At 45.1% G+C, this 26483-nt stretch overlaps 1 protein-coding gene across 1 annotated transcript in view; it reads right to left on the bottom strand.

Moving 5' to 3' along the window:
- gli3 (GLI family zinc finger 3) overlaps positions 1–26483 on the bottom strand; it is a 99497-nt gene that overhangs the window by 64848 nt on the left and 8166 nt on the right. The window contains exon 2 of the mRNA XM_079361427.1: positions 15852–16025. Within this exon, the coding sequence (XP_079217553.1) occupies positions 15852–15984 (133 nt within the window). The 5' untranslated portion in view covers positions 15985–16025. The remainder of the gene's footprint in view (positions 1–15851; positions 16026–26483) is intronic.

Here is a 26483-nt window from a genome sequence, read left to right on the forward strand (position 1 = left end):
CGGCGTAGTATCTGTAAGGGATGTTCTCAGACTGATTGTCATGTATGCTAGTCTGTGCAATCATCAGATTAGACCCATAAAACGACTCGAAACGTCTTCACTTTTCCTACACGAGTAACTTGTCAGTTGTCAAACTGGAGAAAATATTGTCAGTTTGAGACAGAGTTGATTCGGTGAAAAACATTGAACTTTGAAAAGTTCGATCTTGCAACACGAACGCTGCCCATCTGCCCAACAGACCCTTTCCCTTTTTCCCTCCCTTATTTTTTATTCCTCTTTTATTTCCCTCTCTTTTCCCATGGTTGCCACATCCAGTCCTCCACCAGTTTGCAGGTCTATTCAGCCCAATACAAAAGCAGCGGGCCGGTCCTCTGTGGACCAGAGGAAAGCATGCCTCTCAAAAAAAAAAAAACCAGAAAAAAGAACTATCCCGCTCTCTCTCTGTGGTGATTGAATTTCTTAACATCTTTTCAAAAAGCGCTTAAATGCCTGGAGGCGAGAGGAAGAAACAAGCTAATGGTGGATGGGGAGCACTGAACAAATTTCAGAGCCCTTTCCTGCTTGCGTTTGAGGTTGAAAGCGAGCTCCTGCCTTTCAAGTTTCAAAGTCCTCCTTCCTCCCGCAGTGTCACTGAAGGATTTGAAAAGAAGGTAATTGTGCTCACTGCCGTCCTGATCAGAGCACACGCCCCAGCTCTTGTATTTCAGGAGCTTTCTCCGCCACTATTATGGTACCTGGTGCTCCATTCCTGCATTCTTCCTCCCTTACGACTCTCTCTCTCTCTCTCCCCCTCTTACCCTCTAAAAATGCACCCTCTCTTACTCTCCCTCACTTGCTTTATATCATTCTTTAACCCCCAGCAAGCCTCTCATTAAATCCTAAAGCCCAGGTTCCTCCTTTTTTCCCCCCTTGTCTGAGGCTTCTATTGTAAAACTGGTACGAATACCTTCAGAGAAAACCCTATGCATGGCCTTTAATATAGCGGCATGAAAGAGAGAGTGGATGCAATGACAAAATGGAATCTTAAAGGAGATAATGAGATATGGAGTGTGGCCAGTTCTTTGGGGAGATCCGCGCTGGGACAAGGAGGGGTGGGGGGGGCTTAAGTTAAGGGTGCCCGGCCAATTCAAACTGAAACAAAACCCTTAGCTTGTTGTTTTTCAGGTTGTTTTCTACAGGCAGAGGTTAAGAAGGAGAATCGCCTCTGCTCCACATGCCAATCTGTCCTTGACTCTAAGTAGTCTGATTCATTCTTCCATGCATGTGTTGTCTGGGTAGACAAAGGGCCAACACACACACACACACACATTGCAGCTCTTCCCCAAACTTCCCCAGTTTCCTAAAAGCTCAAACATCAGAGGAGGTGTTGTCGTACCTCCGAGCCTAAGCCAGACATATTCTGTGTTCCACCTTCGAACTTCTCTAAGCAGTGTTTTCCATGGCACAAACAGGTTTTGGCTGGAGAGCAAGAGGAAGAGGAGTGGAGGATATGCAGTGAAACCACAAAACACTTCTTCAAAGCGCCTCTCCTCCTGTGCAATAATCTCTTGCTCCTTTTTTTCTTTCTCTTGCAAATCAACTCCCGGGGAACGACTCAAGACTCCCCAATTAACAATGAGAGGGGGAAGAAGAATTCCAGCAGCTGGCTAGAGTTTAATAAGAGCACCTCTCCAAGCGGCTTAGGCTTATGTACCTGATTCACCGGCCCTGGCATTGGCGCTATAGACCCGGGGAATCATTCACGATTAGTGCAGCCTGATGAGGGAGAGACAGCGCTCAAACTCTACCAAACCCACAACAACAAGAGCGCCGGGGATTAGCGCAATTGTGTGGGGTATTTTTTCTGATCAACTTCTTGGTTGACGGGCTCGGCGCCACGAGGAGCTGAGTGCCTTCACCAAAACAAGTCAGTTCGACATCGTGTGAAGGTTAAGATGTCCGTGCAGGGCGGGCTCCGTGTCAAAAAAAAAGGGGGGTTTGGAGAAACTTCATGACAAACAAATATTTGGGATGCATCGTTATCGGGGGAAATACTGTGGGATGAAACGATGTTAGTAGTTTATTTGTTAAGCAAAATCAATTTGATGCTGAAATATAAAACACCTAACTACTGATTCAATCAGAGTTTTTTTTTGTACCTCATTATCAAACATGAGAGAAAACAGTGGGATTGTGGGAGTCTAACACCAAAAGAAGACATGAAACAAACATCAGCATTGGAATCACCAGTCTGATTTCCTCTCTCATTTTCCCGATCGGTCCAGCTCGAACCAAGTCGTAAATGTTAGAAGGCAGAATAAGGTCAAACACTCGTATCTGTTGGTGGATTGATTGTAAAAGTCAAACAGCTTTTCAGAGCTCGGGAAGCAAACACAAAGTTATTTCTCTTTAACTTTCTGCTCGTGTCTGGTTCCGCCTCTACAGACTGAATCCTTGGTGGTAGATTATTTAACCATCAGCGTGTGACTGATGTTTGGACGAATTGCAAAGAGAGGCATGGGCAGGTCAGGATGTTCCCTCTCCTGGTTAGCAGTCTGTTGTCAGCGGCTGATTTCCCACATAGCATCTACAAATGCCCTCTTCAATATTCATCAAGGCAAATTCAACGACTCCCACATCTCAATTTGGCTCCTGGCAGCCCAAACCCTCCTCCCCACTCTGCTCCACTACCCGCCAGTCCCAGCCTGTTCTCTATGCCGCCAGGGGTCTGCTGGGACTCCCCCAGAGCTCAGCATCTAGCAGTCCCAGCCTCCAGGCCCCGGGGCTGGGGAGGGGCAAATCAAAGCCTGCTTGGCGCCTTCCTTCTTCTCTGCGTTCACCTCAAATCAGCCTCACAGCAGGGTAGTGTCGTGCCAAGCCTCCGCCTGCCCCTAGGTAACCCTTATTCACCCATTAGGGGCACAGGCCGACCATAGAGCAGCCTGAAACCCCACTACCATTTCATCAGGGCCACATTGTGAGCGAGCAATGAGCATTGCAGCGAGAGCTAAAAGCCCCGACTCTAAAATGCACACTGATGCGTTTTTGACCATGGATAGTTATGGCTTTTAAGGTTTTTTCACTCAAAGGGCACCTTGGCCTTCATTCTTTGAGGAATCAAACACCAAGAGATGCATTTGATCAAGGCTTCAAAGCAGGAAAAAAAAAAAGAGTGCTCTGATTGGCTTATAGACCGTATTAGAATTGCTTCAAATAGTCACAAGCCAGCAATGATGAGCCATAACCTGTTAGTTACTTACGCTCTCCTCTGCAACAATATAAACTGATTGTGTCCTCGGATAGAAAAAGGGCAGAATATGGCCATTTGGGATGGTGGGTCTTTTTTGGGTGAATCTGGGCACACTGCCTACCAGACCAGTTTGGGCCAGCTTTCCACTGGGCCTCAGCATTGGAATCCCACTTCTGACACCAGAGTGATGCGGACCAAGTCTGTGGCACTCAGATTAGGAACGGCTCGCCAAGAGAAATAGATATCCAGCCAAAGAAAAGAAACACACAGCCAACAGTTAAGTAGAAAAAATAATACAGTCATTTCAAGCACATTAAATATGGTCCAAAATGACCAATGCGGATGTTTCCACCTGACAGTATGCAATGATTTCATAATGTCCATTCATCATTTTGCACTCATTGCTCACTAACTATGCAAGTGATTAAGAGTTAAATCATTAAGGCAATAGAGGCCCCCATTAAGATAGTTCTCCAGCACTTACTAGGAGCAGGATAATTAGACACTTCAAAGGCACCTGCCCGCCGTCCCACAGGGGGGCAGGAATCGCTGTGCCCCGCCCCATTTAAAAGCATGTTAACTCCTATCTGAGGCTAGCAGGCTAATTTAACTCTTGACATTTGATATCGAAGGAATGAGAGGGATCAGCCATTTAGCTGGAACAGGATTACCCCCCCCCCCCCCCTCCCCTCCCCCCCCATAGCCCTCCTCTTCCTCTCCCTCCCCTTCAACCCCAAAACCCCCTCTCTCCCAGTCAGGCCAGATTCATTAATTTTCCTGCTGCTAAGCACTTTATCAATGACTGGTGAACGTCTAAGTGGACTTGGACTCACTCTCTGTCTCTCTCTCTCTCGCTCTCTCTCTCTCTCTCTATCTCTCTCTCTCTGGGTGATTAGGCCTGTGGATGTGCAGATCTGTCTGTCTAATTTACAGTCTCTTTTGTTGCTGCTCATCTTTTCTCACACCTGCTCTGAGGCTCAATCAACCTAGCGGGTGAGAGAAGTAAACACTAAACAGTGAACACCAGTCAATAGTGGGGGAAACTCAGTGATGAGCCACAATGAAGAGGATACATGTTCTCTTGTTTGGAGAGAAAGGACAGAGGAGAGAGAGAAAGAGAGAATGAGGAAAAATATGTGCGAAGATCGGATTCGAACCCGGGCCAAACTGCCACCAGTGCCCCAAAAATATAATATGATCATTTCTAAAGACTATGAATAAATATGAAACACTGGTTCATTGTGATGTCAGAATTGCAATGACTGCAGTAGGAAAATGTGCAATTTGCCACAGGTCCTTCAAACTAGCTGTACAGTAACCGCATACAAACACACCTTTAAAACTTTTCCCAACCAGACTGACAACATTTCCAGGCTTCCTCCACACACTCTGGAAATTCATTTAGAAAATCCTTTTTTCACAGGTGTCACAATTGGCAGCATAGAAAAAAAAAAAAAAGATGCACATTTTTCTGTCATCAGATGACATGATGTCAGTCCTGAAATATCCAGAAGTGACAGATGGTCACGTTAAACCAATAACAGCACATTATGTCAAACATATTCAAATGTATTCAATAATCACATAATAATGACACATCACAGGTTTAAAGGTGCTCGGAGTTAATTCACCTCCATAACTCCACATTAGTCTCAGTCCAATGCCCTCTGCTGAATGTCTACATTACAGGTTGAATCCGGGGCTACACATGAGTGTGACGGATCTGGGTGAAATGAACAGCATGCCCGCGTCTTTGATGCTGCAGCTGGTAATGCTTACAGTTTCTTACCCGTCACATTTGGACACAAGGCCGTTATATCCCGAGAGCATGACAATCAGAATTCCAAACTACAAGCCAAATGTCATAAAAATAACACAACTCAACTCACTCCTTCATTCTGTTCCCACAATGAGGGGGCTATTCTTCAGCAACATTAAGTCACTGGGTGTTAAAATTTAAAAAAAAAAAAAAAAACCTCCAATGTTAACGTTTCTGCCTTAACGGTTTGACACATGCATTATCTAAAATAACATTAGATCATTTCTAATTTTTAATAGATGCCAAATCCCCTCACAAAGAAGCCTTTGTAAACATTTCAATAGTCATTTGCCTTTCGCCATCCTATCATCATTAAGGCTGACGTTTGCAGCCAAATCCCAGACTCCCTCGGCCCCCTCCAGCCCCCCTCTGGTGATGTATATGGGAGTGCCGGGTTAATAAACAGGGTGTCATTCACCCCTTTCCCCCTAAAAACACAGGTGAGACCTGGACCCCTTCATTACCACGTCTGCAGCCAGCAGGGAAAGCTCCACAGATTAGAGGATCTGCTATGTTGGCCAAACAGACTTAACCACAGTCTGCAGGGGGGGGGGGGGGGGGGGGGGGGAGGGAAAGGCACCACACTTTCTATATGATTACATAAGTGGCTCTATAGTGCAATAAAAAGCAAGATACAGGGGAAAATTGCAGGTTTGGTTGACATCATGGACTAGTGGCTAGAGGAAAATGTATTGTTTGGTCAGATCAGCAGGGATGACTCCCCAAACACTCAGTCAGTGTATATTGTTGTGTGTTATAGCGAGGGAGTATTTCAAATTAAGAAACCATACAGTTTTTTCCTTCAACACTTTGAACTATCACGTTAAAAAAAAAAAACACTGTAAAAGGAATCAAGACCGTGTACAACTTCGAATGCTCATTGGGACGTGAAACATCAAATCCCTGTAGCTTAACATTCTGTTTCCTGCTTCACAATTTTAAGGGGCTTAAGATGGGAAGTTTCACTTTGTGAGACATGTTAACATCCACCAGCTCAATCCTGTTAACTTTCAGCAGCATCCTCAGAGCTACTCATGATACCCAGCTGACCGAAAAAAGAAGAAAAAAAAACATGACTGCTCAGAAACAACATCTTCAAATTCATAATGGATCAAACAAAGTTGTGCCAACCAGAACCTAAAGTTTCCATGTTGAGCTACTTTGAAAGCGAAGAATTCAAAAATATGGAAATCAGAAGAAAAAAATGGAGTAGATAAAACACCAGACAGACGGAGATTAAAAAAATAAAAATATTGATAGAAAAGGTAAAAAGTACACTTATTACCAATATGGTTGCCAAAAAAAGGGCTGGAATCAAAGTCAACCTTTGTGAACACATTTTGCAGCATGACAACCCAAAGGCGCTACAGGGCTGAATCCATAATTAACTGACTTTATTACTGAACATTTCCCTATAACATTAAGAGTCAATGAATTCAAGTGGAGAGAAAGGATGTTTCAACACTTCAAAGGTGACTGAACACAAATTTTAATTTAGTTTAAGCGACTAGATTAGCGGTAAGAAAAGACTCAAACACGATCATGTGGTTTGTCAAGTGTAGCTAGCGATAGCGATGCTAGCACCACCAGCTTTTGTTGCTCCTTGCAGGTTAACATCTGCATACCTGTACTTTACGTTTAACGCTTTGCTACAGTTAAGAGATTAACCAAACACAATCTACACACACTCTAGTTTTCAGATCAAAATGCCACTGTGCTTGTGTACATCCAGGCAGTAGAGCTAGCCAGTGTATGGCTACAGCCCCGTTTAGTGTTGGATGACTCGGACAAAATATTTTGCCGCTATTCAGGGCCAACGTAAAAAAAAAAAAAAAATAGGAGTAATCATTTACTGGACTTATAATTCTGTCGCCAACTAGTGAGGGTTTCTTGTTTAAAAAAAAGCTATTTTTAGGACTTCCTTTGGAAAGCATACCCCAATACTAACATGTCTGTGACAGGCCCCATCGACCTGATAATATCCAGCTAACAGATACATCAACCTGCTTCTGGAGCGCATTGCGTTTGTTTGACTTATCTTTTCTTTTTTTTTTCACATCATATCTTCTGCTTCAACTCCCCATTTTCCCTCTTTGCCTTCATCCAAAGTCTTTCCCCGTCTCTGCCCCCTGTTGTAGTCTCTCCTTGGGTAATGAGCTCTGCTCATGTATGACCTCTCCTGTCACTCTCGCCGGTGGAATCCTCCTCTCCGGCTTCACCCCTCGCCTCTTCCTCTAATCTCTGCATTACTTTAGCATTAATCCCACATTCCACACCAGGATGGCCAGTGCAGCTCAGATGACACGCCGTCCTCGTAATCTGCTGTTCATTTTGAAATGAATCAGTGAGATGGAACGAGTTTTAAATTATCATAGTAAAAGACTTAAGTAGGCTACTTTAGGATTCACCTGTAGCGTGTACAAGGATTCCTTTCCCCTCTCATTCTTCCTCGTACCTCTTCACATCTCTCCTTCATTACCTACCTCATTTACACTTTCCTTCCGCTAATCTCTTGTCACTCACTTTCCCGATCTAATCCCTCAATCTCTCAGGTCTTCTCCCAGTTCCCATGTTTTAGCCGAAATCTCCAATACCTCCCTCCATCCATCCATCCATCCATCCATCCCTCCCTCCTTCCACACCGACCTCCACCCCCTCTCGAGGCGCAGTGGGACTGTTGGACTCACGCAGCCCCATGCTGAGCTGCTCCAGAGCCAAGCCAGAACAAAGAGCCCATTGAGTCGGGCGGAGACATAATGTGGGCTGCCTCTGACAGCGCCGAAGATGAAGTCATGAGGTCGCCAAACAGTTAATAATGACGGCCAACAGTGCAGCTGCACAAAGTGTGTGTGTGAACAGTTTAGAGCTTTTGAGGAACGAGAGAGAAAATGAGAGATTAAGTGTCTGCGTGCATGCATGACTAAGTATCTACAGTTTGAAACTCGTGTCCATATCTGAGCGCATGTGGATGGATAAAAAGCTTTTAAGGGCGTAATGAGATACTCCATGACACTCAAAAATGTGCTCAATCATTTTGTAAATACCACAGAGGAAAAACAAAACCTTTTGAGAATTGCACTTTTAGTTTTGGCTTCGCTCCAGCTGCATTGAAGAACACACACCCGACTGCAACTAACATCGCCTCCTTTTTTTTTTTTTTTTTTTTTCCCTTATTGGAGTCTGTCTGGCGCATAGTCTGACATGAGACACATCTCCCCGGGACTGGAGCTGTCGCTGCAAGGCCCACACTCCCGAACATCATTAGACTCGCCGCTCCAGGTGAGAGAGAGAGGTGCCTGCGTGTTTGTGTCTCTGTGCAGAGAGCATGCATGTGGTTCAAGCGTTCATCTGAGTGCCTTTTGAAAGGACATGGCCTATTAAAATGCCTTTACAGGACCAATAGCGTGTCAAGGGGCCTCCGGGCTGTGTTGAGCTTGGGACAGAGGGAGGAGGAGGAGGAGGCGGGCTGAAGATGGTGAAAGACAGCTATGCAATTGATTAACATTAGAAGGACTTTGTTCAAGTTCAAGTTGCACGGCCCCTCTGCTGTAAGCTACAGACATTTGTTTCCCCGCAAGTCGTTTTTTCCTTTCAAACCTCGTCTCTGCTGCACATCTGAGTTCAATTCTCCGCATGCCCTCTCTCTGAAAATCAATTCCTCCTCCTCTCCTCTGCTCTTTTCCTTTCCTCCAGCTCTCTGAACAGACCAGGGCGAGGGGATTACACTGTCCCTCCCCAAATCCGAGCGAGACAACAAATGGTTCTTATCAACTGACACCCCCCCCCCTACCCCTGCAAACCCAGGAAGGAGAAAGGGGCAAGAAAAACCGGCCAAGCGCCGCTCCGGCTCGGATGTGTTTCTGGGCTCTGTCTGCCAATCGTGGCAACTCTTTTCACACTTGAAGCCTGCGCTATTTACGAGAGCCCTGGGAGAGCGTGCACGCAGTACCGGAGGGTGGGAAGAATGGAGGGGAGGGAGCCGCTGCTGCTTCTCAACCTCTGCTTCTAATCAATCACCAGAAATCACTGCCGTGGTTTGTGGCCTTTGATCCTGGCTCCTCTTTCGCACTGCGAGGGAGAGAGAGTCGGCGGGCTGAGGAAGGGGAGAGGGGCGGGGAGCAGGGAGACGGGTGAGAGTGGAGGCCCAGAGGGTGTGCAGGTCAGGGGAGAGAGATTAGGGGGTGGAGGGCGTTTTGCTCTCACAAACCTGAGAGCATGTCTCGTTTTAATCCAGTGAGTTTTGAGCAGAGAGCAGACAGAAAGACACATGCTGCATCACACGCAGAAAAATGACTTCCAATTCTCATGCATTCAGACATTTCAGGATTTTTTCCCGAAGCTGGACGTCAGCTCCAGGCTTGAAGGAGACTTCTATGGGATTTTATTAGAGCAGACAAAAACGGCCTGCTGTTTCTTTAAAACTGCGATGCCAAAAAAGGTTTTGTCAACAGCCTGTTTCTGATTTAGCTAAATGACATCTTCAGAAGGAACTGATTGGACGGATTCGAAGAGCAGCAGTTTAAACAAACAAAATATAAGGAAGGCTATGTAATGTGATGATGGGAAAAGATTAAAAGATCACATCATGGAAGAGTGGACAGCTCCACAAGACAAAGCAAATGTTAAATAAAGAAGTTTTGTCACTGCCAACTGAAAAAACCACAAATCTAATACTTTTGTGATTTCTTAACAGAAAAACAGCAACTGGAACCACAGCTCCATTTTAGATCAGTATCTTTAAGCTAAACACAAACCACTATATTATCTAACAAATGGTCATCAAAAAAGAAAAACCTGTTAGTTATGGTCAGTCTGTTTACATTTTACAGAAAGTCGCTCCCTGACTCAACGGGAAGAAGCACCTATCACATCAGAGTCAGACTCACTTCATTTAAACTTAGCTTTTAATCGTAGCTCATTTTAACTGTGCGTGTTAATGTACAGAAAATTAAAGATTTAGAGACGTGATTTTCAAAGGACAGCGACGTTTTCATACAGATGCATATTTGGACATCATCACAAACGCTAGATTATAAAAAAAATCCTTATTCGGCCAATCAAAATAACCGACAGCGTGCACAGACTCAGCTCACTAAAAGGCCCTTCACCTCTTCACACGTGGCTGTAATGCCACTATCTGCCACTTCATCCTCATTCAGCAGGAACGCAGCTGTGTTGAGGAGGTGCGAGTGAGTGAGTAAATAAAACAGGGAGGACAAGGACAACAACGCAGCGCAATAAATCCTCCTGGCAGGGTCAAGACACTCCAGCTCGTCTCCTCCAGGCCACTCACACCTGCCGACAAATGGACAGAGTGCGAGAGTAATCAACGACTGTTTCCTCCAGTTGTGGGTTTATGAGTTTACGGGGTCCTTCAGTCGCCCCACCCTCTGAGCGGGGGTGAGATCCAGCGGGGCCCGGGGGGGCGAGGGGGTTGAGGATGTGTCTCACACAGGGCAGGCTGATTTGTCTTTCTTATGGTGGGTGGACGGTTCAGAGACTTGTCACTGACCCAGGTGACCTTTGACCTCCAGGCCATTCTGGTTCTCAGCGTGTCAGCGAAAATGATCGCCGGTTCTTCCAAGGCGCCATTGTGATGGCCAGCATGGATCATCACAACATGTTAAGACTTTAAAATATTACTGAGATGTCAAACTGCTCTCAGCGTGAGTGCACGAGGCGACGCAAATTAAAGGGACATTACAACCAAATAACTGCGTCGGATGTTTGTGGTTAAGGCTTCAGCTCTGCCAGTAATAACACCGCTGATTTGATTTCCAGGATCTTGGGATCTAGGCAACATTAAAATGAAGTCCAGTTCACTTTAGAGCTATTTTTTTATTTTATTTTTTTATCAAAATACAGCTGAACAGTTTCAGGAAAACTACAAAACTGCCAAAACTGGAGAAACCAAGTTGTAGCTTAGAGGAATTTCAATTGCAATTCCACTACAGCTAAACTCTGGCTGCATCTCCACATTGTGCAGAAGTCTTGAGGCAGTAGCTTATATTGCCTTTTCCAGCAGTGACGGAGCAGAGCACCAGCTCCGGCGGGCAGATCTGAGCCTGCATAAGTGTGCCAGATGAGAGAGGCCAGGCTGGGCAGGACTGGGTCGGGCAGCTGAGGTTCCCCTCCGCCCTGCGTAGCAGCGAGGCTAAGCTAATCCTGTGCCTCAGGCCCCTGTGAGGTGGCTCTGCCAAAGCCGGTCCCCCTGCTGCTGCAGGAAATTGCTTTCAGTGCACAAGTCCATGAAATGTCTTTGGCGAGGTGCATCCAATGTGTGCATGCACATGGGGCCGGAGAGACTTTACAAACCCAAATCTACAGGTACACTTTCCTGAAAACCTTAGTACGTCCAAAAACAACCATACTGGGTTTAAAAAAAGCATTTGAGCCTGTTTTTCTGCATAGAAATGTGATTGTGTGTGTTTTATGTATAATTGATGGACCATACAGAGGTCCTTTGACACTAAAAGCCAGTTTTCCTGTGTGGGGTTGTGTGTCAGCTTCTATAACGCCTCCTCCATTGTGCTGTTTGACCCGTGGGCCAGCAAGAGCTCCCATGAGGTCCCTTATCCCTCCATCAGTCCTCTCTCATTAGCTCCCACAGGCAGAGCCCCGAGTAGGGTAACTCAGAGGGGCCCCTGCTTCCTCTGCTGGTCCCCCCATGAAATACATACAGAACAAATACAGATGACAGAGATCACCTTGAAGCAGTCAGAAACTATTCTTCTTAAAGAAAAGGATGGATTCATCTCTTGTGATTGAAATCATAAGTTACCATGACGAGTTCTCGACGATGACACACTTTTACATGTATGTTTGTTTTTGATTTAAATCAAGCTTCTCCGTTAGACCAAAAAGTATGAAGCTTGCCAAAGTGGTTCATCTTTAAACCGGGGGAGAAAAAAACAAAGGGGGAGAAAACGTGGAAAGTGGAGGTGGCAGAATGAGGAGGGAGGAGGAGGAGGAGGAGGAGACGGGGCCGGACACAGTGGAGAAACAGTTGATTAGGAATTCCATCAAGTGATCAATGATTTCATTAATAAGACAGATCACGCGCCTGTCATAGCTGTGACACGGGCTGAGGGATGATCCGCTCCCAACGCTCCATTTCCCGCCCCCCCCCCCTTCCCTCCTTCCCTGTCCGTCCAATATCACCTCGCTCTGCCTACGATGAGCCAACGCCGAGGAGACGGGGAAAAAAAGGGATGGAAGAGGGGTTAGTCATGAGGGAGGGAGGGAGGGAGGGAGGGAATAAGGGGGGGAGGAGAGGAGAGGAGGAAGAAAAGTGAAAATCCATTTTGAAACCCATTTTCAATTAGGGGTCCACAAGCTGTTATCACAGGTGTCCCAGAATGGGGGCCCGTAAGTGAAAATGTCTCCTATCCGTTTCTGAAATGAAACCTTATCTGGGAGGCACAAAGATGGCGGGGACAGCGTATCTGTAAATTACTTTCCATCCCCGCTGTTAACGGGAACTTTATTTCTGTCAGATGACATTCCCCTCTATTTACTCTTGATCATTTAAATGGCAGCCTTAAAAAAAGGAGTTGGCCCCTCACTCTTCCTCTTCCTCTATCTCCCCCCCCCCCCCTCTCACTCCTGGTGTCATTCTTTCCTCTCTTCCCATTTTTCAAAGCGTTCAAGTGCTCTTTTTCTTCTTTAAACACTTTAGCCACGCTCTGCATTTGCTTTGGGATTTCGCCACAGAAAAAAAAGCCAAACATTTGTCGCCCTTAAAGGCTTAACTTGTTTGCCTCGGAGACCCCTTGCTCTCGGCCCTTTCAAGCATGACCATCAAAAGGTCCCAGCAAACTATTACGAAGGCACTTCCAAACTAACAAGAAAAAAAGAACGCAACAATTTACCAAATTTAATCAAACTTTTTCCTCATCCTTTTTTTTTTATTTTTCTCGCGGAAAAGAAACTTCGTCATCAAAGTCCAACCAAAGAAAGTTCTTCTCCCCCATCCGTTTTTTTTTTTCGTAAAGGATCCCATGAGGACTGGATTTATTCAGGCAAGAAGCATGTACATCTTTTTTTCTTTCCAGCTCTGGACCCAACAAAAGAATCAGGGGACTTTGTGGTCCACCTGCCTGCCGAATGATGAGGGAAGCACCCGACCCACCCCCCCCCCCACCCCCGCTCACCCCCGCTCTGAAAACCTCTCCTAAAGAGCACCAATCACAGCATTGTTGTGGCACAGTCGGCCCTTTTGAGCTGTCATTGCAAGAGGAGGGGGCACGGAGATGAATGGCACACAGGATGAAGCCACCATTTAGGCGACCATGTGGGAACGCTCGTCCAGGACTCAATAATTACTCCGGGCCTGTTCAGCTCAGACAAAACTTACAGAGAAGGGACAAGGGGACAAGGGGACAAGGACAGGGCGAAGTTGAGACTCTCTAAGAATTTAGAGGTAAATCCAATTTAAGTGTACTAATCAGTGAAGGTAAAGTTTCCACTGATCAGGTCCAGGCTTTAATTCTCAGTAGCAGCAGCGAGATTGTTTAGAATAATGTTGTTCTCTGTCATGTTGTCAAATCAAACACATTTAAAGCAAAAGAGAAGTTTAACCTTTGTTTTAGTTTGAAATGTCGACACTGTGAGATCATTTCAAATCAAATAAATAAGCCAAGCCCACCTGCTCCTACTCCCCCCCCCCCCCCTTCACAACTTATCGTAGCATGCTCTTGCTGGGTGCTCCACAGGGTTTCCGCTGCACTGCATCAGGGGCTGCAGCTCTGCTTGCAGGGGGAAATATTTCGCTGTGAAGAAGCAGTCACCAGGGTTCCACAGCTGCTCACAATTACCTTTTGTTTGCACGGAGGCGGTCGGGCAGGGGCTACGGGGGTTAAAGTTGAGGGGAGTGTAGGGTTACACCTGATAAGAGGTTATGAGTTCTGGGGGCGACTTGGGGAATGTGCTGTAATTATAACTACACAAAGAATGTGTAAGCTATATTCTTATTCCAAGGGAGGAAGATTGGGATCTTAACGGGACCTTTTTCTGCCGATACCGATCATCCCTCCCTTTGTCAAGTGAATTATGGGACTACTGTATTTAACGGAGTGCAGCGTTAAAAGCCAAACATCTTTTGACGCGTCAGCGTAGGAAAATCCTCGGCAACTTTTCAAGACAACCGTATGCCGTTCAGAGCTGTAATTACCAGCCCATTACGGAGACAAATCCACGACCACAGGGCCCAATCACATCCACGCTCTCTCCACAACAAACTGTTTGTTTTAAACACGCTACCCCTTTAATTAATAAAGCAGAGCTGGCCATCTGGAAATGACTAAGAGTGAGAGTGTTCCCGAGATGCTCCAGGATGCATTACCTTACCCCCACTTCCTGTGATAACTCCCATATGGGGAGCAAGTCAAAGCAACTTATTCACACTCTCTCGGATTTGGTTGATTTGAAGAATGCAGGGCGAGAAAAAGTCGACACTCTCAAAAATCTCTCTATATATTTCTGTTTCCAGCAACTGAATCAAGAATGAGACGCTGAATGGCCTGGTAAGCTTTTAATAGCAAGTGTTGAAGACATTGCTGTGTAAACATGCCAAAGTTTAGCTACCAGTGACTCACAGTGACCCTGAAGAATAGGGCTAATGTAAACATGAGGAACATCAGCGAGGATCTGTCAGCGTTTAATCTGTGAATCATGTTTTAAGGAGTTGGGCAAATCCGTCTCAGAGTTATGAGAACATCGGCACAAAAAACATTCCTCAGTCTGCAGTAGGTCAAAGGCTCCAATGCTTAAATATGTTGAGTGATATCAGGTGATGTATGGCAGCCATCTCCAGCGCACCGAGGTCTGGACTACATCAGTGCGTGTGTTACTTTAGCGAAAAGGCAGCGAATGAGATGTGCGACCGAACAGCGTTTTTTTACCCTGAACTTGAAGTGACGAGTTTTATTTAAACGTGTCAAGGCTGAATTTCTCAACATGTTAATAATGTCAGAAAAACCTGAAAGTATGCCGGCACAACATGAGAAAAATATGCACTGTGCAACAACACTGAAGTCTGATATAAACACAAAAGCTAAAAAAAAGTAGGCTACACATTAGCTAGAACACATCTATTTTACATTTCTACACACCTGTTGTGTTTGTTTCTCCAAAATCCCAAATAAATTAAAAGAATACATTTTTTTTTTACTGTTGATGAAGACTAAATTGTGAAGCCTTGCCACAAAAAAAATCATTGCCAATAATAAAGGTTTATTTTTTCCACTATATCTGAAGAACGAGTACTTACTTGGTTGTTCGCCAAAGGAACTCCTTCTCCCTGATTGGCTCCGAGCTTCACGATATGACCACTGTAGGTTGGCTTTGTATGTCACATTACGTCGTGGACAACTTTAAAACTCAGTCAGTTACATGACCTGACATTACGTGACTTAAGAACGTGTCACCTCAACATTGACTTCCTGTTTTAAACGGATCAAAGTCTACGTCATCACTTTCATTGGACCACCAACCCGATGGGACTTTTAAACTCCCCCCGCACATCACCGAACTTCAACGCAACATCGAATCAACGAGCGGCGTCGAGAAATCACACGAGAGGAAAAACCTTCAGCGTCTCATTTGACACGCCGGTGACCAAGCAGCCAAATTAAAGGATTTAAGACGACAAGGTTTCGTCACCTTCACTCCATGTTCCCATTATGTTTGACTGGCTAATTGAACATGCTGTCCAAAACTGGGCGCTTTCTCGAGAAGACCTATGTTATTACAACATCGACCACAGTGGGTGAAAGTGAGCGCGCGGTTAAAGTCGCCGTTTACCGTTTGAGGTGGTGCTGGAGGCCACCGCCTTCTCGCTGATGTCATTGCGCACTGATGAGCCCTTGGTCGCCACGATGGTCTCCACCCTCTTCTTCTTCTCAGCTGCTGAATTGGCCTGGGACTGGGTTTCCATGGCGATTGTTCATTCCTCAACACCTCATGGAGACGGAATAACTGGAGAAAAAAAAAAAAAAAAGAGGAAAATGAAGGCAAAGATTTAAACCAAACAAGACAACATGAGGGGGTTTTTTCTGTGTATATGTCAAACTAAAGGAACACACTGCTTTACTGTGTGCTTTCATTTAAAAAATGAAGCTTGTTCTCGTTGCTTGATCTCAGTTAAACATTTTAACAATAGAGCGCCTTCAGGAAAGACTTCAACAGTGGGAACCTTGTGAGGAAAACTTCAAATCCAAACCCTTCTTTTTCATGATGCCCAAAGCAGACCTCGGGTCAATCCAGCAGCTCACTGCTGATTTATTTTAACTAAAACCTGCTGGGCTCTGATCGCCCTGCCTGCTTCTCTTTACACTTAACTGTGGTTAAAAAAAAATAAAAAATAAAAACCCAAAATTGAGATTACCTTATTTTCAACTGTGTCTCACTAAACTTCTGACTTCTTGTCAGTGAAAAACACACACACACACACACACACACACACAACACCTCCATAAAGACAGAGCGGCAGGACATCCTGACTGGGTTTTATATCTGAGAATAGAAGTGCAGGCAGCTTGTGGATATACTGATAATCCTGTTTCGAGCAGTCTTTCCACAGAGAAAGCAGAAACCTTAAGGGGATACCACAGAGAGAGAAATGTTCACAGTCCTAAAAAAACAAGGGTTGTTTGAAGGCCCTTTTGGGAATATCATGGTGCCGGGCAATTTTTCTTTCAAAGAATAAAGGTGGTTGGAGTTAATGCTGTCTGTGGGTTTAGAAGGGGTTCAGCCAACAGTCTAGCAGACATGCTGCTCAGTTCAGCACCTCAGAGGCCGTCTACAAACTCAAATCTATCTAGGTCATGGAGGTCTTTTATTATGGAGACAGCACGGTGATGCACCACAACCAACCGCTCATTTACACAAAGTGCAGGAGGTTTGATACAAAGCCTCTACTTAGCCAACCATAATTCACGTAGAACTACTGGAAATATTTAGTCTTCTTTCCAATAAACACCAGCTAATTACCCGAGTGTACGCTTTAATTGTCCTCCGCCCTGTAAACATGCATGCATACAAAGACCAGCGGTAAAGTAATGCAAACAGAGTTGTTGTGCTAAAAGTACAAGAAAGAGAAAGGGGGGGGGGGAGATTTACTAACTCCCCAAGGAGGTAAGTCGAGGGGGAAGTGGTGAGGGGTAAACTTCAGACAAACACTGTGCGCTTTGTTTGTTTTTTTTTTTCTTCCCAAACATCTGAAAAAAAAAGAGAGAGAGAGAGAGAGAGAGAGAGAGAGAGTCTGTCTTCGTTTTTCTGACCTGACAACATCTGTAAGCAATCGCCAGCTTACACACACACACACACACACACGCGGAGAAAAAAAAGCAACACAATGCAATTACTGCCTCACCAATCAAAACAGAATTAAACAAGAGATCGTCCCTCTAATCACTCCCACATGAATACACATGTATTTGTCATCCATAACCAAAGACATTTTGTCCTACTTGCACAGATATCATCTCAAATCACAGCTGTGTGTGTGTGTGTGTGTGTGTGTGTGTGTGTGTGTGTTGTGTATGAGTGAGTTAATCATCAGAATATGTGCCGTGCATGTAGGTCTGCATATTTTCAAGAGCCTGATCAGAGAGCTTTTTAGAAATCGTCATTCTCATGACTGAAGCGATCATAGAATACTTTCAAGCTGTTTCTTAATGATTTGTATCGAGATTGTGCATGCACGTGTGTGTGTGTGTGTGTGTGTGTGTGTGTGTGTGTGTGTGTGTGTGTGTGTAAGGGTTTCCCCTACTGCATTCAGGTGAGCTGGACAGGAGATAAACAGTGAATATGAGGGTCTGGATTGGGGGGTTTTTTTTTGTCGAGGAGAAAGCGGAGCATTCCACTGCTCGGGCAAATATTCACAAGTCCGAGCCACTGAAGCGTGTCTGACCGGCCTTTTGTGCTCCACCAGGCAGGCCACAGTTCAAAAGCAGCAATTAAAAGCAGGACCTTTTCACCCATAATCCCTCTGACCTGGACGCCCACACCCAATCTTGCAGATGTTGTCTCGTCGTTTTTGTTGCTCATTTTTGGCCACAAACACGTTAAAAAATTAACCAACGCAAAGACACTACCGACTGTTTCACACCAAGACGTGATCACGTGGAACGCATTCTCAAGATGTGACAAGAAGTGCATGAGATCAGAATTAGCTTACGTCATTTTGATTGGGCACTTTAAACCTTCAGTGAGCCACAGGCAGAGATCACGTCTGTATGTACGTTTAGATCAGATATGATGGAAACGTTAGCATCAGCTGTTTGTCACAGAGGCCCGGCAGGAAGAATGGAAGAACGACAATTTTATATTAGTGTCTTCCCCATGAAATGTCTGTCCCACACCCAATTAGTGAGGAGAGAAAAAGGGTGCATCTTTATTTGTGCTAGACTGTAATCCTTCCACACAGAAAGGGAGGCGATTAAACAGGTTTAAAATACCACAATTCAGACGGTTCCCTCGGAAAAAAAAAAAAAATACATTATTTTATAAGCACATTAAGCAAATCAATTTAACATAAATTATACGCCTTGGTGACAAAGGCGCTGAGTTGAAAGTCATCTGAAAATTGTACACATCAAAGTGAAACACTAAAATAAACTTTTGCCTTTGATGGGAAAAATGTCGTTTTTTTTCTTTTCTTCTTCTTCATGTGAGCTTAAACTGCTGCTAACGCTATCAAAACATCTGCGCCTTTTGTTATTTAAAGGCCAAATCTTTACAAGTTTAATTCTCTTAAACTGCTTTAGGTGCAGCTCCACTTCAACTGCAGTCTGTCATTAGGAGCACTCCTGCAATTGTATGCACACACACACACACACACACACACACACACACACGCACACACAATGTAAAACTGGGGACATTTTTATATAAACTCTTGAAGTGTCTTCTTAGATTTGGCTGCCCCCCCTCACAGACGGGTACTGTATTTGTGTTCATTTCATTAGGGGAGACTGTTCAGCGTCGAGGGCCCCCTAAGGGGGAGACTGGCAGCGCCGCAGCATTCATCATCATTACATCAGCGACCACCGAGATCTGCTATCTTAGGCTTATCAACGGGGCACAAACGCACCGCGGCGCAGCGAGTTAGAGGGGAGGGGAGAGATGGGAGATGGAGACGATAGAGGGGAGATTGTGAGCAAAAGTGGGATAAGAGGGGGAGAAAATGAATGGAGAGAGGGAGGAGCATGAGAAAGTGTGTGTGCATGTGTGTGTGTGCGCACCTCGCTGCGCCCCTGCATGCCTGCACATGTTTTCCTGTGTGTACAATGTGTGTTTTTGCACATTTCGCAGCTATGCCAACAACATTAAGGGCTCCTGCACAGCTGGAATAACTAAAACACTGAGGGGCAGAGAGGGAGGAGGAGGAGGAGTGGGAGCCCTTCAGCCAGATTAGCTGAATCTCGCAATAAAACAGAACGCGCTGGCTCAGGCTGCATGTGTTTGCATTGGATAAGGTCAGTGAGGGGATGAGGCCCCTGAAGGAGACAGTGGACGTGCTTTTCTACGGGTAAGACGAGCCGTGTTGGGTTCAAAATCCCCACCGAGGAGGTGTTCCCAAACTCAATGGCGCTGTAGGGAAACGACATACTTAGCTCGCTTGCTGTGTTTGACACCGTTCTTATGGCTCGCCTTCGGCCCTGGGAGGCAAGAGGGGAAAGTAGGGAGGAGGGGTTTGGGGATTTGATGGTGGTGGCTCCCATTCACCAGTGAAAACTAACATTGTGCCCAGATGGCACTGAGTCTGGCCTACAGCTGACGGGGACCAGCCCCTCAAGTAAGGGCCATTTAGCAGGAATTAGTCACACCCTGCCACACACACACACACACACACACACACACACACGATCATATGAAATCCAAGACACACACATGCAAACTGGTTTAGTGTCAGTCCCTTTACTCTTTTGTATACAGTGACACGGCTCAGATATTACTGGTTTTAAATGTCGCCATGGTGATGTGTAAGTTTCACTCTCGTCTGTCAAACTTCATGTTGTTGTTTTTTTTTTTTTCTTTTTCAGAAAATCATCTTAAATACTGCATGAAAAAAATAAATTAACTTTCCTGCCTGCTTTTTTCGCATTTACTTTTTTTTTTCCCAAGACATCTTAAAGTGCGAATGATTAATTGATTAGTCGGAAGAAAAAAATAATCTGTAGCTTTTTTGATAGTAGATAAATGGTTTCAGTCGTCTTTGGGTTTTGCTTGATGGAAATAAATCATTTCACAACTATTTAGTCTCTACAAATCAAAAAAAAAAAACTCTGAACATATTCGTAAGGTTTAGCCCTAAAAAGATCTACCTGTCCTTCATTTATTACAGCATCATATTAGCATAGCATCGTAGCATATTCCATATTTAAACTATTAGGACTTCTATCACAAGTGCACTGCAGAAAAGCTCCAGATTATACGGCTGTGTAAATGAGGAGCAGTGTTTTTATTATTCGTCAAGGACAAACACACACAGCTCATGGTTTGCTTTCGGCGGAGCTAATAAGATTATCCTCGCGTGCGTCTTGCTCCCTCAGACCTCTCCACTTAAGATGCTTTGGAGGGCTGGTGAGGGACCCCGTGTGATGCTGTGAGTGCATCTTACATTCCTGTGTAACAAACCCACACGATGTAATCGGAATGCTTACACGATGCTTCTTTTGCGCTCGCTACCCGGCAGATAAGGGGCGAATAAAAGCGTGCACCACAATGGAAATCTTCAGCGTTTTCCCCACAGAGCTCCGCTTATTAGATTATTTATTTATTTTGGCTTTGCATTTGTTGGTGAGCCACTTGTGTCAGGGCGAGTGGGGGCCGTGCAGGCTGAGACAATGGATAATGCAGGCTGCTTTGGTGCAGTGGTGGCCCAGTTATGCAGTACTGGTTTCCCCCCTTTGCTCGCCACTTGATTCACTTTCTCCCAACGCTGAAATGCAGAGCCTTTGTTTGATCCGACACTTTTCCTGATTCTTGAGAAGAAGGAAAAATGCTCGTTCAGCTTTTTACGGGAGGCCAAAGCAAACAATGCAGTCTATTACTTCAGCCAAATATGAAGAGAGTCCTTGGGAGGATTACAAGAAGACTACAAGCAGAACTTTTTTTTTTTCTTTAAATTTGCAAAGATCGAGTTTACCATGTCTTATTTTATCAACAGAAAGGGCAGAGAAACCTTATATTTCACTCAAGCAGAGGCGCAGGTAGCTGTGGATGCTGGATGTAAAAGTAGAAGTATTTCATTCCACTTGTTACTAAAGTGAAATAGAAAAAAATCAGCGTCTGAGAGAAAAGAGAAAAGCAGCCATTTGAAGTACATTTCTACCAGCTGTCTTTGAGCAAAGCTGAACGAACCATATTTAAGAATGAGACCTGTACTTTAATCACAGTTATAAAGAAGACTTCAGTTTAAGAAACAAGGATGTAATATTCCTCTGATGTTCTCATTGGGATGTGGAAATGTCAAAGTTGCGACCTCCGATGTCAAAGAACAATAAAGCAAGAGCTTTTCCCCCGAGTGTCCACTCGAGGCGCTGCTTATAAAAGCCAAAGGAAGCTCTTGTGTTCAAACATGTTCACAGTCTGCTACCAAAGACGGGTTTGGTCTCATGACTTTATTGGTAAACACGATACAGGGCTTTTTGTTATTCCTTGTTGATTTTGTATGAGGACACTGACTTAATTATCTGGTTTGACTGACAGGTGGGCGTGTTGAGGTGTTTGTCAGGACGCTTAAAGCCTGTTACAAAACAGACTGAAAGATATGAACAGTCAGGTTTCCACGATGGCGACACGTCTTCAGGAACCATAGAGCGGCGTCCATGTCTTATACAGTCCATGGGAATGCCCTGCTGCTCTGGATTTACTGTAGCTACAAGTTCTTCCTGTCTCTTACATTGTTCACATTCACTTTGCACTCAAGTCTTGGCATCAAATGTGTTGCTTTAGCATCCACACAGCCTGTTGAAAATTCAGTTTATCGTCAGTGCATTAGAAGCCCCCACAGGTTTCCCCCTCTGCAGTGGTCCCTGCACGTGGAAGACGCCGTCACGCAAAGAGAGCGAGGTCTGTATCCTGTCAGTGAGTCTCTCATCTCCCCTGCAAACTCTCTTCTTCATACAAACCTTTGGAAAACACTCCGCCAAAGTCGCAGAGCGCGAAAACAACATCCTTCACATGGCGACACAGTAGATGTTGCGCCAGATGCTGCGTTGTTTGAGTGCACATCCCCGTGTAATGCATGTGTGAGAAAAGACATGGCGAGTGAGGTTTAGACGTAGGAGTTGCAGGAGATGCACCCAGGTGTTGTATGCGCCGCTCAGTGTATGCAAGTGTGATGATAAAAAGAGAGAGAGAGGGGGACCCGAGGGAGACGGATGAGTAGAGGAAGAGAAATTCCTGTACTGATAAAAACCTCATACACCTCTCTCTCTCTCTCTCTCTCTCTCTCTCTCTCTCTCTCTCTCCTTCTCTTTGCTCAGAGGACGATCAAGCAGATTGATGGTCCTGTGCGAGTGTTGTGGCAGCACGTATGGTTTTGACAGTCGGTCTTCACATTTAGCCCAAGGGACTGTGGCATATGCTGCTTTTATCCTCTGTGTCTTAGACAGAAGAGTATCACTGTTTGAAGCAACTAAGAGCAATCCTGAGGCTGCACAGCTACAGGTTGAGAAGTTACACGCAAACTATTCTGCCCACTCGGACTTAAAGTTCTTCATTTTCTTCCTGCTCTCTCTCTCTCTCTCTCGCTCTCTCCTTTCCTTCATTCCTTTGAGTCATTGGGATAAGCGTTGGAGCGCAGTGAGTCAGAGCTGCTATGTGATTAATGGCGGGAGCCTGGCGTCTCCGGGGCCGAGCGCTAACAACAGCCAGGGGGCAGCGCGATAATGCACAATAATAAAGCCAGCAGACAATCAGCCAGGCAAAGCAAGGCCTATTAGCCAGCCCCATCAGGACGGCTAAGTGAGAAATTAGCCCTTCCCAAGCTCCGCCACAATTCATCAAGTGCTGCCCCTGAATCCCCCCTCAAGAAGTCATAATGTTTACTTAAGACTGGCCCCGATGCCCCAGCGGCAAGCTTTATTGGTTCTTATTAATTCCCGTTCTGGCCCTCGCGGCCGTGCCATTTAAACCGAATTATAGGGGTGAAAATTGGATGAGATGAAGTTGTCTCTGTGTTTGGCTGCGGCGTGATAAAGCCGGACCTAAACAGAGGGTGACTGGGAAAAAAATAAGAGGGGAGGGCAAACAAATTAGGATGTAAAGGAATGCTGAATGAAGCTGTCCTGAAATGTGCCGCAAGTCAGTCAAGAGGAATGCAGAGAGAGAGAGAGAGCGAGCGAGCGAGAGAGAGAGGGGGGGGGGAATAGGAAGAAATGGCATTGCTTAAATGCTCGACTTCCTGTGTGGATGGGAACTGAACCAACAGGGTAACACCGGGTCACACATTCCACAGATCCAGAAACGAATGATACCGTTCTATCTTCTGCATATCTTTCATCAGATGGGCTCGGGAAAAAAAAGGTTAAAATAAAATAAGATCACCCTATCAGCACTCCAGCCTTATTTCAACATATCTGTGATGGACAGGAGTTAAAAAAAAAAAAGGGGGGAAGGGAGCACACTTCACTAAGTTCATGCATTCTTATGAGGTGGCTGTGCTGGTCTAAAACACAATCAATCAGATTTATGAAAACAAAGGATGGAATGGGTCTAATTCTATCAGCTAAGTCAAATCGTGTTCAGCTGTGTGTCTGGAGCTGAATAGTTGAAAAGTTGAATCAGTCAGTCACGCTTCAAAAAAAAAAAAGAAAGCTAGTTGATGTATGTATGTTTAGGTCAGACTCTTAAGAAGTCTAATCACACTGTATGTTCTGCATGACGTGTTTATTGATGAAAAACCTCTGATTAGTCATAAATCTAAAAAGTCAGAGGTTACTACATTTTACATGCACACCCGAGCTGTTTTGTGTTCTGACTATAGCTAATACGTTGGTTTTGTGCTGGGACATAAGGATCCGAACCACCCTCGAGATCAACTGTCCTTTCAGTTCAGATTTTACATGCTTATTGGCCTTTCTCATATTTTATTTTTTTGTAGCGACAGGACAGGGGACAGAGAGTGGGGAATTACTTGCAGGAAAAGAAGCCACAGGTCGGATCCAAACCCTGGCCACCCTCTTTGAGGACAACAGCCTGTGTACATGGGGTGCTCAAACTAACCACAAGGCCACCGTCACCTTGTTGATTGTCCTTTGCTCCTTTCTATAATACAACGGCAAAGCGTTAAAAAACCCGCTTCACGTGTGAGGTCAGAAGAAAATGTCTGGAGAATGAAAAAAGGGGTTTACTGGCCATTGCACAGGTTCATAAGTGGAGCACACAAGATAAAAGTTTCATGCAGTGTGAGTCTGCCTGTCTGTTGCAGTATCAGCGGCAGGTGAGAGTGAGCTCCACAGAGTAATATTGAGCATACGGCAGTGGAGGTGTGAGATCAAAGACAGCTGAAGCTCAGAGGGAGTCCCGGAGACTTCCAGCTCCCTGACGGCTCTCCCAACGGCAGCGTCGAGAGACAACTCTCTCCCTTCACTTTCATATCAGCCACTGAGCCCCCCCATCAGAGTCGGCTCCTAGACTCCACAAACACACTCGTGCACATTCACACACACGCACACACACACACACATGCACCGGCACAGGCAGTCTCAGAGGAATTAGCAGCGCTGCCAAACCTGTACCCCACCCACAGCAACACTCCTACACACACACACACACACACACACACACAGAGAGGCTGTTGCGCATCACAAGCCAATGCATCAAAAACACGCAGCTGAATATTTCGCATTTTGAAAGGCTGAAGAAACTGAGCCCAGCAAAAAAAATTAAATAAAAAAAAAAAAGACTCACGCAACTCGCATACCAAGATGACATTACACTACGCTAGACTGGAATGAGATGCCATAAACCTTGCAGCTCTGCAAAAAAAAAAAAAAAAAACAACTAAAAAACTTCCCATAAACTCCAAAGAGCACAGTCACAAAATGGCCCCAGCATAGAGAGTGAGGAACAACACTGTCATTAAACAGGCAGCCCCCTCAGGCTCGTTCGTGAGGAAGCCAAACATCTGGATGTATTTACTTGTTTCAGCTGTTTGCAACCCCACCTCAAATAAATCTGGGAGCTGTAACGCCATCGCTTAGGACAGCTCCTAAACAAACATGCTCAACGCTATCCGACTCGCTCACTCACTCCTCTCTGCACGCTCGAGCATCCAAAACTAAGCCGGGCTGGCTAACGCAGGCAAATGCATCTGCGAAGAGGAGGAGGAGGAGGAGGAGGCCTTAATTGGTGCGTTTGACGGGCGCCTGGGGTTAATTGGGAAGCATGGAGAGCAGCTGGCTCCACGGTGGAAGTTGAGACAGGGATAATAAGTTCACCCTTTGCAGGAGAGACAGTTAGTGATGAATCAGATCAGAGGAACAGTGTACAGTGTAATCATCCTCACATCTCCCCTCCTCCACCCTGCTCTCCTGACAAGCAGAGACAACCTGGCTTGCCGCTACGCAATCTGGCACCTATCACACAGAACTGGTGGTCACATGGTGATGGTTCGCACACACAGACACACACACACTGAAAACCAGAGTTCATTCAGCTAATCACTTATACACAATCATTCTTACCTCTAGGACACAGAACCTAGTTTATCAGTTTGCCGGTCGATGTATGTAAATCTCTCCAACAATGTGTGAACTAATGGCTTATTACCCTACGTTAGCTGGTTTGCATTGATCTCTTTGCCAGAGGGAGATGGGGAAACTAGAGCAAGCTCACTGCTCATATGTACCGAGCAGGACTATAATCACATCCCAGCTTGTTTCAATAAAAGCAACATTAACATAAACCATCTCAAACATACTAAAACCTTCACCCCCGCTCTGTCCGTGCGAGAAAAAGTGGGAAAAAAAACTTTCCTGAATTACAGTGTAATCAGAGCCATATGGGACGGGTCAGAAGAACTCATGTGTGTCTGTCTGGAAGGCTTGTCCGCACAGATTATAACTTTCTAAATTTAAAATACATTTTTCCAGAATGTGTAACTCTTTACCTGGTAAGAAAGTGATTCTTGATTCAATTACGTAAAATGGAATTTTTTTATAAATATCACACAAACCTTTTTTGAATTATTCTTCCATATTTAAGGTTGGATAATTATACACATCTAAGAACACTCTTTCCACTGTTTCAGATGATAAGACATTCAATGGTTAAAAAACCTTCGTGAAAATGGGCCACATTTCATGCTAATAAAATAAACAGGTAAAACAGCGAATGTTAGCATTAAGATGATTCCTTGCAAACATTGCTGTTAGCCAGTGGCGGCCGATGCATTGTCTGTAAGAGAGCATCTTTTTTTCT

Source organism: Symphodus melops (genome assembly GCF_947650265.1).
Source record: "Symphodus melops genome assembly, chromosome: 14".
Lineage (NCBI taxonomy): Eukaryota > Metazoa > Chordata > Actinopteri > Labriformes > Labridae > Symphodus > Symphodus melops.